The following is a 12,365-nucleotide window of genomic DNA, read 5'->3' as shown; positions in this document are numbered from 1 at the left end:
CCAACTATTCCCCACAACACATAGTCCCAGCATGCCAACGATTCCATTCACAAAAAAATAAATCACAGAGTTCATCTAAAACACCTGACCCAAATGCCTGAGGAAACAGCCAGGTTTTCAATGCCTTGCAAAAGACTAATCAATGCCATCTGAATCTCCAGGGGATTCTATTCCATTGGGCAGTCATTGCTAATGAGAAGGGAAATGTAGGCTTTCCACAAGATGGCATTATTTGATAGAAGGGATCCTGAGCATGCCTTCTCTTCTAGATCTGCTGGGGAAAGCAGACACAATGAGAGAAAGATGGTTCTGCAAGTACTCTGGCCCTATGCTATGTAGAGCTTTACAAGTGATAACCATCACCTTGAATTGAATTGAACCCAGAAGCCTACTCAAAGCTAGTACAGCTCACAGAGCAGTGAGGATATAGTGGAATAGCAAGAAAGGCCAGAAACTGCTCATAATACTACATTCTGGACCAATTGCAGCTTCCAGGTGCTCTTCAATGGTGGTTTCATATACCGCAGAGTGTATTAGAGTAACCCAAATGGGAGGTGATTAAGGAGAGAGTCACCATGAGCAGGGACTCCAGATCCAAGGGTAGAACTAGTGTGCGCAAGATGAACCCGTGCAAAAGCCCCCTTGGCTATGGCTGCCATTTGATCTTTATGCGGAAGCAAGGAGGACCCCTAAACTCTGCATCAACTTTAACTGGGGAAGTGCACCATCACTCAGAATTAAGATTCAAAGTCCCAAGAACTGGGGTGCCCTAGAACCCACAGCCATTCTATCTTACCAGGAGTGGGCTGAAAGTTATTCTTCCTCTCCAGACTATCATAGTCTCCAAGCAATGGTTGGCCCAGAGTGGAGAAGTACATTGATGATAGTGCATCCCATGTTGATGATTATCTTGCCCAGTGGCTTCTTACATGTTAAATAGAATGAGGGGAAAGTGTAGAGACCTTAGGCTCAACTTGCCCCCCTCCAAGCAACAATGACTGTAATCAGTTCTGGAAAAAGGAGGGAAACCACTGTGAAACAGTGCCTCCCATGCCCAACCTTCTGAACTGGTTCAGAAGTGTTCATGATGAACAATATCAAAGGTCACAGAGAGATCAAGAAGAAGCAGGACGGATACACTATCCCCAGTTCAAATCCAACAGAGGTCATTGCCAAGCACAATCAACGTTGTCCTAATGCAATATTCAGCTCTGAATTCTAACTGAAAATATTCTTTCAGTGGCCTCTGGAGTTATAATCCAACCACCTTCAGTAAAAAGGGAAGGTTGGAGATTGGCTGAAAATTGTCCAAATGCCAAAGGCAAATTGATTTACATATATGCAATTAGAAGAAATATTTAAGTTAAATAAAAATTATCATGGGTTTAATTTTGTTAAAAATGAACTGGAAAACCTACTGTGTGGTAGTGATGAACATATTGTTGCTAAAGTTTATAAAATGTTATTGAATTTAAATCTGGAAAATGAACAATTAAAACATTGTATGATTCAGTGGGCAAGGAATTTTGGGTACAATTGGAAAGCATGTGGAATAAAGGATTAAAATTTACATGAAATTATAATTTGAAAGAAAATGTTTACAAGATGATGTACCATTGTTATTTAACACCAGACAAGTTATCAAAAATGTATAAAGGTATTTCCAATGAATATTGGAAATGTAAAGGTAAAGAAGGGATTTTTTACCATTTATGGTAGAAAATATTGGAATAGGATTTAAATGTTAATACAGAAAATTCTTAAAGTGAATATAAAAAGAAAACCAGAGACTTTTCTCTTGGGGCTAATGGACAAAGACCTGGAAAAAAATTTGGAACTTTGATATTATATATGTTGACAGCAGCGAGATTACTCTACGCTCAGAAATGGAGGGCTACATTGATTCCCACAATGGAGGAATGGTTAAAAAAGCTGATGGACCTAGCAGAGATGGCTAAACTGTACTGGTTAAAGAAAAGAATTCGCTTTTATTGCTACGTGGAAACCACTTTCAAAATCTGTGTTTGAAGTTGAAAAAAATGAAGTTTTGGTTTTGGTTTTACCAATTAAGTAGACTTGATGTTATCAAAATGGCTAGTTTATATTATTTTGTAAAAGTAAAAGTAAGTTGAGGCTTGAAGTTTATACTTTACTTTGCTGCACCAAAGGAAGTTGGAAGTCAATGCCTTTTTTTTCCTCCTCCCTACCTCACTTCTTTATTCCCTTTTCCCTTCCCCATCTTTTCTGCTATTTACTTTTGTATTTTCATTGTATCTTATACTATAAACTAATAACATTTTATACGCAAATTGTCCAAATGCGTTAAGTCCAGTATACATCTGTTAAGTGGGGGCAGCCTCCTTCAGGAAACATAGAGTCTCTCGCCTCCCATAAAAAAGTATTCAGCTCTGCACAAGTCCAGCAACCTCCAGCTCCCAGGAAACCTTAATCAACCAGGAAGGACAGAGATCTAAAATACAGGGCACTGAACTCATCCCTTCAAGGACCCTATCCAGTTCGTTAGAGCTGACAGAACTCTTAGAACTCTTTCCAGATAAATGGGCAAGACTGTACCTCAGGCAACTCCACAGAACCTGTATAACTGGTGGCCCCCAGGGGGAGGTCTGGTGGCCCCCAGGGGGAGGTCCTTCTCTGTGGGCACCCCGGATTTATGGAATCGGTTGCCGGTCGAGCTCCGGATGGCGCCCGACCTTCGCTCCTTCCGACGCGATCTGAAGACGCATTTATTCGAACAAGCCGGCCTGGCCTGATGGGGGATGGGTTTGGGATTTTATTGTTGTGTTTTAATATATGTATTTACTGTTTTAGTTTGGACATTGTATTTAATTCTTTTTTAACTTTTGTATTTTTGTACTTTTATATATTTGCCCTGTTCACCGCCCTGAGTCCTTCGGGAGAAGGGCGGTATATAAATAAAATTTTTTTAAAAAAACTGGATTCCAGCTCTGAATAACTTTATCCAATAGATGTCTAGAATAATCTTTTCAATGGCCCAACAAAAGTTCCTGTAGCTCCTCCCTGCCCAGAAGGGACTGGGTTACCTTAAACAAGACCACTGGCCAGCTGTCTCCGGACACCATAAAGGTAGAGAAATAGGTATTCTTCACCTGAGATATCACATGAAGTAGTCCTTAAGTAAGGATTGTAACATGTCATCAAATTCACTCTATTTTTCATTATTTCAGATACTGTCATCTGGGCCAAAAGAGAACATGTCTCAGACACCTTTTGTGTACCACCTCTCTGGATGCTAGTAGTGTGTTGCCATTTCCCACATCAGTCTTCTCTTCTTAAAACTGGGGATAGCAGATTTCTCCTTAGAGAAAAATTTGTGTAATCCTCTTGGCTCTCCAATTTGGCTTAGAAACACCATTTTCACAACCGAGGAACACTGGGTTTAGTTCAGTACTGGATGTAGCTTTAGGGAACAGGTGTCAAACTGCCAGCCCGCAGGCCAATTGCATCATGTGGAGGCCGCGCCCACCCCAGGTCCAGCAATGCAAAAAAAGTTGTGATATGTCACGACACGTCACGTGACATGGTGAGTTTGAAACCTGTGTTTTAGGGAAAAGGTTTATTGCTTAACAAGTTGGGATAATTAATTCTTGCTTACTCTTTCTTTCAACATAACATTCTATTCTGCTCCTGAAACCTGCAACCCATCCTAATCAATTTCTTAGAGATCAGAAAGAATTTCAGTGGATAACGAGATATAATAACATTAACCAAAAAAATGGGACAGAAATCTGGAAAGGCAGCTGTTTTGGTTCTATCCACTTTCAAGAATGTTAAGCACTTCAAATTATATTTTAAAAATTCATTATATTTAGAATCAAAAAGAACATCACAGCTGTATTAATCAGATAACCCAGTAGGAGGCTAAAGTGGTAACCAGTAAACCAAAGTCACCATTATTCATCATGTAATCCTTTAGGTTTAAAAGCAAGATTGCGGTATAATACTTTTCCTTAGAATTTGTACTGAAGTTTTTAATAAACACAATAAATTAAAAGAAAAAAATTAAAAAGTTCAGAAAGTGCAAGAAAAAAAGAGAGAAAAGAATAGAAGAAAAAAGAAAAAGGCCAATAGAAAAGACACCGTATGGACTTTTTGCTAACCAGTACTGAATGGGGAAGCTTTAAAGGATTGTTTATAGATGAGAAAAGGAAAGAAGAGATTAATTTTCTCTGCTACATTTTTATTTTTTTATTTTCTTTCACAACATAATAGTTTTCCTAGACCATGTACCAATCTCACATTCTCACTTTACAATATAGCTGGGGATTATAGTTGTTGCTTAAAAAAAATAACATGCTGCACATTTCATGATTTTTATAAATGCATAATACAAGTGGAATTCACCCTATGACATATAGTCCAATCAAAAAAGATGTCACCTAGGATCCATATGTGAATGGTATGAATTCAAATGTTAAAGGTGTGGTTCCACCCAGAGATTAGACTCTTAATTGACTAATGTAGTGACCTGCCACAATCCCTAGAAACACCAGAACTAATAAAGCAAAGGTTTTGGAATTTCCCCATAGTTTATCCTGTTCAGCAGTACTGTAAAATGCAGGTCTATGTCAACAACCAGAGATTCCCCAGACAGAAGGAACTGGTAAAAACATCTGATTTAATGTGATTTACATGTCAAAGCTGAGACTGACACAATAATTCCCTGATTGCAACTGGAAATTCTGTCTCAATGACAGCTAAGGACATATTTTTCAAAATATGTCTTTCAGTTAGGACATATTTTTGGTTGAACACCCTGAAAAAATATTATTGGCTAGCATTTTGTTAACAGGACAAATTTTTTCTGTTCACATAGGCATTTTGGATTATTCGGTCTCTCTTGTTGTTTGATTTTGATTGCTAAAATATTTATATCTTGTAGTTAACCTCCTTAATTCTATAAAAGAAAAGAAAGTTTGTGCGCCTTCTGTTATGAATGGAGGTTTAGAAAAAGATGGCTTGAGGGCCAGATTGTATATCAGAATAATCATGCCACTGGCATTTTTTAATTATTGGATGAGGAAGTCCATAGAATGATGTGTCTTCTTCTTCTCAAGAAATCAGCAACTAATGGCCACTCCAGGTGTGAAGAGAACATTTTAAAGGTCTTTTGGGGAAACTGTGGGACTGGAGGGGAAGTTGCTCCCCCTCCCACTGACACTATTTTTGTTAGTTAAGATAGTTAGCTGCCATTTAATTTTCCTGCATGTATAGCCCTACTGACAAACCTACCATCCTGCACTTGGCTACAATTAAAACTTTAGAAGACAAAAGCTGAATCCATTCAATGCCCAATGAAGTCTTTGTCTTAGGCTGTGTAAACTAGACCATCACAATAACCAATAACATGTTTCTCAGTTTGGGCAGAACCTGATAGAAGAAGCATACAGCATTTGTGCTTTGGTTATCTGGGATTAGAGTATTGCATGAACGCATTCACAGAGGGTCAACCAGTATTCATAGGGAAATAACCTGATCCTTTAAAAGAATTGCTTGGACATGTCTCATGTGTAGAGATTAAATCTGTGCAAAGCATTAAATGCAGGACACATACAGTAATAAACATTTAAATTCCTTTAACTGAAAAGGCATATCCACAACTCAGCCCTGCCCTGCTAAGTCACTAAACATGATTAATCTGGACAATCTTGTATTTATTGTGAGCACTTTAAGATTTGAAGGCGATATCAAATCTCCCAATGAAGAAGGAAATACTACCTTTCTGGGTAGCTCTTTAGTAACCCCATGCCTTAAGTCTTAAAAAAAAATAAGTAGAGCTTCAATATACTAGCTGTTGTGATTCAGGGTCAGCCTGTGGGTTCGGCAGTTGGGTCGGACGACTCAGAGGAGGAGGGGGGGTGTTGAAGAGCTTGCTGAGGGGGTTGAAGTTCTTGCTGATGAGAGCCCTCAGCCAGGCCCCTCCCACCTGGTCACGACAGAGACCCAGCTGTGTGAGCCTGACAGCGTGGATGAAGATGACCCACAGCTGGCCCTGTTCAAGGACGCCCGACGCAGGAGGCAGTCAATCAGGAGTAAACAGAGGAAGGCAATGGGGCACCTCGGAAGGAGGCAGCCACACCCTGAACTGTATAAAAGGGGAATGCGTGGGAGGGCTGGTTTGCTGAAGGCAACCGCTTGATTAGTTCCTGTTTCATAGCTCCTGTTTCATGGTTGGTGTCTTGTTTTGCTCTGTTTTATCTTAATAAATTTGGCAGGCTTAATTCCAGCCTCTTGCCGTTTGTAAAGGGGTTGTCCCTGTCTTTTCTGCAGGGCCGGTAGCAGGCTGGTACAGAACACTAGCAGACATAGGTAAGAGCATCTACAGGCTCTTTTAGCATGCAGATCTAAAAGTCAACTTAAGGCTATTGCTACCAATTAGCAGGGTTCCTAAAGAGGTAGAAAGTCACTAAGCTATCATCTTTTCAGGTGCAAGTATTTCCCTGGGAAAGCATCTGTTGAATGCCCACCTTAAGGATCAAGCTCCTTGTTTCACTGTAAAGACATAGAAAGTTGGAAACTCAAGTTCAAAACCTCATTCATTCTTGAAGTTCAAGAATGGAACTTCAATGGCTCTCTCTGCCTTGTCAGTTTCACAGAGTTGTTCTAGGGCAGGGGTAGGCAACCTCGGCTCTTTTATGACTCATGGACTTCAACTCCCAGAATTCCTGAGCCAGGCAAGCTGGCACAGGAATTCTGGGAGTTGAAGTCCATGAGTCATAAAAGAGCCGAGGTTGCCTACCCCTGTTCTAGGGGAACAGAAAATACACTCCATGTATATACTTTATACCCTTCCAAGCTCCCTGAAAGAAGTGATAGTTTCCCAGGGTGGACGTGGTGAGCTATGAAAAAATAATAATTCTCTGCTAAATTTGATCAACTCAAAAACCTGAGAGCTGCACTGGACAAAATACTGTCAATCTCTCTTAGCCTTTACAATCACTGCAACTGTAGCTACTCCTCTAGTCATTCACATTCCAAACATGTGTTCTACATATTCTAATGTCTATTAAAGGACCCAAGCCCTCCACATGAGAGAGTGGTGTTCCTTGTTTCTCCAGAAAACAGTGAACTCAATAGACCTTGAAGATTGGTTTTCTGTACACAGGTCACCAGTCCAGCCAAATAATTAGCTACTTGAGTGCCGCACACCTGCACAAATGCACCTGCTATATGCATGAATTAGCAGAGTATAACCTTGAAGGTCAACTAAAAGTGCTCTTGGCATTTAAAAATAGAGATTTTTAACTCTGAAACCCATCAAAGTGGAGTGGGAGGCCCATGTTACCTCCTTGTTAGTCAAGTTTTAAAAACACCCCTTGCTACCCAGCAGCGTATTATTGATTTCAGAATTTAATTCACTCTAGTAAACTGTTGCTTATTCCACTAAAAATGTATTTGGTGTTGGGAGGAAAGGTATAGCAAAACTGGAAAATCTAGAAACCTTGCTTTCAGAATCCCTGTGAAACAAATCTGAAGGCATCTAACCAGGGCTTTTTAGATTACAGCCCAAACTTCACAATAAAGATAGACAGTTTTTATATTCTGTTCTACAGCAACTAAGCTAGATTTTTCAAAGAAGAAAAAGCTTTACTCACAAACTCAGGAATAACAAGAATGTCAGGAAAGGAAGCCAGGACTGTAGCACCACTGGGTAAAGCAGCTGTGGCTGTTGCTGAAGACATTGTGCTGTTTCCTTTTCAAAATCACACACAAACACACAAACAAGTCCTCACTCTACACGGCTAGATTCTAGTTTCCTTTCCTCCTCTTGGGTATGTGATATCTTAACTGTTCAGCTACCTTAAAATTGCCTGCCCTCCAGGGATGGAGCTCAGGATAGGTGTGGCTAAGCAAGCAGAGGTACCTGCCCACACTCTTTATGTGACCTTAGGAAAGTAAAAAGACTGTTCCAAAGTATAAGTCTTTTTGTCGTTGTTGTTGTCTCATAATTCTGCAAACACTTTTGAAGGATCATATGTAGAGGGCAAATGTAACTAGAATAATGGGTAAGTAGCTCTGAACTAGTTAAACTAGTCCTCAGGGAAAGGGCGGTATATAAATGCAATAAAATAAATAAAATAAATAAATAAATAATAGAAGCCAAAATAACAAAAAAACTGTATGAAAACAGCAGAAATCATGTCTCTGAATGAGAGATGATGCCTCAATCACTAAAGGTGATGCAACACAGAACGCCCAGTTAGTAGTCTGGGAACCAGGATTCAAATCTTCATGCTACAAAGAAGTTTAGTGGGTTAGGGATAATGGAGAAATCAGTGTGATTTGCTTGTTTTATACAAACTGAATTTACTCCTCCTTAGCTAGGCATGGACCAAGCAGTCTGAAAATTCTGTGTGTATGATTATATATGGCTATTGTTTTATTTACATTACTGTCAATATGAAAGACTTTACTTAAATGCCAGACTTTTTTTTGCCCAAAGAATTCCCAACCAAAACTTAATGCAAGAACTCAGCAGAGAGAAGAAAGATGTAAAGGCAAAGTGGGATGCAATGAGCAGCTATTTGTTACTACATACAGGTAGTCCTCAACTTACAACCATTCATTTAGTGACCATTCCAAGTTACAACAGCACTGAAAAAGTGATTCACTTAACAACCGTAGCAAGAAAGGTCATAAAATGGGCAAAACTCACTTAACAAACGTCTCAGTAACAGAAATGTTGGGCTCAGTTAGGGTCATAAGTGGAGGACTACCTGTACTCAGTTTCAGCAAGGAATGGAAATGCTTCCTCAAAATGTGAGTTGCAAAGAGTGATTTGAAGGAAGAGAAGTCAGAATTAGTACAGAGGCACTTTTCAAGTACAAAGAACAGGAATGGAGAATGAAGAAAGAAGTTATCATGAAACTGAAATAATAAAACTGTGACCAGGGATCTATTGGGATCTAAGAGCAGAGTGGTAAGAAGCAGCAAAATTAGGGATGACTTGGGGCCAATTTATTTTCCAAAACACCAGAAGGCAGGACGAGAAACAACAGATGGAAACTAATCAAGGAGAGAAGCAACCTGGAACTGAGGAGAAATTTCCTGACAGTGAGGACAATCAACCAGTGGAACAACCTGCCTCCAGAAGTTTTGGGTGCTCCATCACTGGAGGATTTTAAAGAAGAGGCTGGACAGCCACTTGTCTGGAATGGTATAGGGGTCTTCTGCTGGAGCAGGGGTTGGACTAAAAGACCACCAAGGTCTCTTCCAACTCTGTTGTGTGGAAGGAAAAATAATTATAAATTTAAAAACAGATTAAAATTTCAAGAGATTAAATCAAACTAAAAAACGTGTTTAGAGCAGAGTTATGCTTTACAGAGCAATCTTTAATTTAAGACAGCAAATCTTGTAGAAGCAGCCTTTATTTGTCAGACTGATTGTCTAATCCAAGTCCAGTTGAAAAAACAATAAATCCTAAAAAGGGGAAATGGAGGCTTTGACATTATTCATCAAGAATTAGCATACAACCAAGGTCCATATTTTAGCCTTCTAGCCACAGTCTTCCACTGTCTGGTAAATTCTATTTAAATTATAATTATTTTTACTGTTTCATCTCTCTGTAAAAGTTAGTATGTGCAAGATTTGGGGAAAATCAAACCCTTTTTTTCAGCAATGCACAAATGATCATTTACAGTAATGCTTTGCATGAAAGATAATCAAAGAACAAACCAATATATCATCCAGAATATGAACTTGGGGGACAGTCTTTTTTTTGCATGAGATCCTTCACCTTTAAATGTATTATTTAAGCTGTATAAAGGTAAAAATGTAAAGGTTCCCCCCGCACATGCGTGCTAGTCGTTTCTGACTCTAGGAGCCGGTGCTCATCTCCGTTTCAAAGCCGAAGAGCCAGCGCTTGTCCGAGGACGTCTCCGTGGCTATGTGGCCAGCATGACTAGATGCCAAAGGAGCACGGAACGCTGTTACCTTCCCACCGTAGTGGTCTCTATTTTTCTACTTGAATTTTTTACGTGCTTTCAAACTGCTAGGGTGGCAGAAGCTGGGACGAGTAACAGGCGCTCACTCTGTTACGCGGCACTCGGGATTCAATCCGCCAAACTGCTGACCTTCTGATCAACAAGCTCAGCGTCCTAACCCACTGAGCCACCGCGTCCCTAAGCTGTATACCAACTGATAAATAAAATGAAAAACATGGCAATTTCCTAAGCTCCAATATATGTTAGCTGCTTTTTCACCCTTCTCACTTTCTTATCCTTTTGCCTGCTCTATGAGTAAATGCATTCACTTTCTCTGACTTCCCCCAATCCATGGGTTTGAATTTTCCCATAGACACTTGGCACATTGTGAAATTTGTTCCTTCCACTGAAAAGACATTTTGTTCTAAGACGTACACTCTGCAAGTGATTAATGTGTTGGGTGCCTATCAGTCAAGCTGATTCCTAGCAGTTGCCATTTTGACATGTCTCCAATAATATTCATTTAACAATTTATATGCTGCTCATCTTGCTATATAATACATTATACTTCTTCTAAGGATACTCTGAAAACTCTTCGATTCCTCTACCAAATTTCTTGTCTTCTTCTCATTTCCCTGAATCCTTGGCAGGTATATTTGCCCCGAGTTGACTTATCAGGGAGATGGGTAACATATACTAAGTTGAATAAATGATTTTTTTCCCTAGACTGTCATCTGCTTGCAACATTTGTTCAAAGAACATGACTTTGCATTGAATGTCACTTCCAGGGAGACCTTGGCCTTTATTTGACCAAGAGGGAGTGATTGGTTCTTCTTGCAATCCATGATAACCATTTCCAGATACATATTTAGAAGGGAATTATTATAAATTATCATTGAAAAGATCTTTAAATATTATGATCTCTATTTTGTGGAAATATCCTTGTACTTCAGGATCATGTCTAAGTTTGTCATTGCCTCTCTCCCCAAGATTAATTTTCTCTAGCACATTATTCACATTTATCTATTCTGGCGCTCAAGAAATCTAAAATATCTTTACTTTTTGCTTCCAGAGTTGATGGAAAATGGTGGCCACAGAAAAGTACCCTCTATTTTTTATGCATGTCAAAAAAAAAGTCAAGGTGATGGCCATAGCCATTCAGTTAAAACCCTGCTTCTTTTTTATGTGCATCAAGCAGGTAAAATAGAGATAAGGCTTTTACCACATGGTTCTGATATTTTTGACAACACCTCCCCCCACGGACACCACTTCTTTGCTTTTAATTGTATCTTCACTAAGCATGTTGGCTAATACTATTTTAGGCAACTGTGCATTGCAACTTTAGCTTCACATCTGCTATACATAAATTAGCTTAAGAAAATCTTTTCCAGATTTTAACTCCTTTCTCCATTGTGACTAGTGATTGCAAGTTGTGTTGTCAATCTCTGGTCAACACTGTGGACAATGGGTGAATTTAATAGTAACTCAGACTTTTTGCTTTCTATTTTTATTTTCGTAATGAGCTATCCCCATTCTATTTTCCATAATTCAAACAAGTCATCTTTTGGCCTCCTGATTTATCCTTGTCCCCAGCTCTTTCACTCTTGCTATTTTTGTAAAACAATTGCTGCATATATGTTAAACAGATATGAAAACAAGTTACATCCTTCTCTCACTGCCTTCCTCATTCTGAGCCATTCACTTCCTCCAAATTCAGTTATTGCAACCTTTAGCAAAGATTCCTGATATGAATAATGAAGACATTATCTTTAAACTGTATGATTTGTATATCGTAATCAAAAGCTTAATTCTAATTAAGTAATTAAATAAAGATACAATTCCTTGTTTAAACCTCTTGCTTTCTCCAATATCTATCTTATTCTGGTTATTGGTTTTCTCATTGCTCTGCCTTTCCTTTTTTGAAAATAGGATATGGAAGGAGAGTATTGTCTGGGGCGGGAACCACAAATGAAGTAGGAAGTCATCAGGCAAATGCCACAATCTACGTACTAAAATCAGATATCGTGATGTAAGTACAAAATGGTAGTATTTGTCTGATAGCATCACCGTGGGCGTGGCCTTATTTTGGCATCATTGCAGTTTGCTGCAGATGCTGCTGTCAAAAACTTACTTGGTCATTTGGCATTTTGTTCTGCATATATTACTCTGTTCTTCTTTAGCAATACTGTACTTTGCTTGTGCAAGGAATTAGTGCAATGGTTTGGAAAGGTGTGAATTCTCTTGCATAACTGTTTTTTCAAGATAAATAGGTACACTGTTCTTTTTTAAGCTTTAGGCCACAACCTTCTTCTATATTGTCATCAATTGTCATCAATCTAATTGTCATCAATCTAATTGTCTTTTCTTTTGTAGTTTAGTGGCAATTTCACCTGTGCTTTGCAA

General features: G+C 39.0%; 1 protein-coding gene across 1 annotated transcript in view; it reads right to left on the bottom strand.

Moving 5' to 3' along the window:
- The window catches only part of MAL (mal, T cell differentiation protein (MAL blood group)), a gene marked incomplete at its 5' end in the record, with an annotated part of 34,287 nt that extends 26,566 nt beyond the window's left edge, over positions 1-7,721 (bottom strand). Inside the window, one exon of the mRNA XM_083369102.1 lies at positions 7,635-7,721. Within this exon, the coding sequence (XP_083225228.1) occupies positions 7,635-7,721 (87 nt within the window). The remainder of the gene's footprint in view (positions 1-7,634) is intronic.
- Positions 7,722-12,365: the final 4,644 nt, after the last annotated feature.

This window comes from Vipera ursinii (assembly GCF_947247035.1).
Source record: "Vipera ursinii genome assembly, chromosome: 1".
Classification (NCBI taxonomy): domain Eukaryota; kingdom Metazoa; phylum Chordata; class Lepidosauria; order Squamata; family Viperidae; genus Vipera; species Vipera ursinii.
This window is presented reverse-complemented; position numbering and strand designations above follow the sequence as displayed.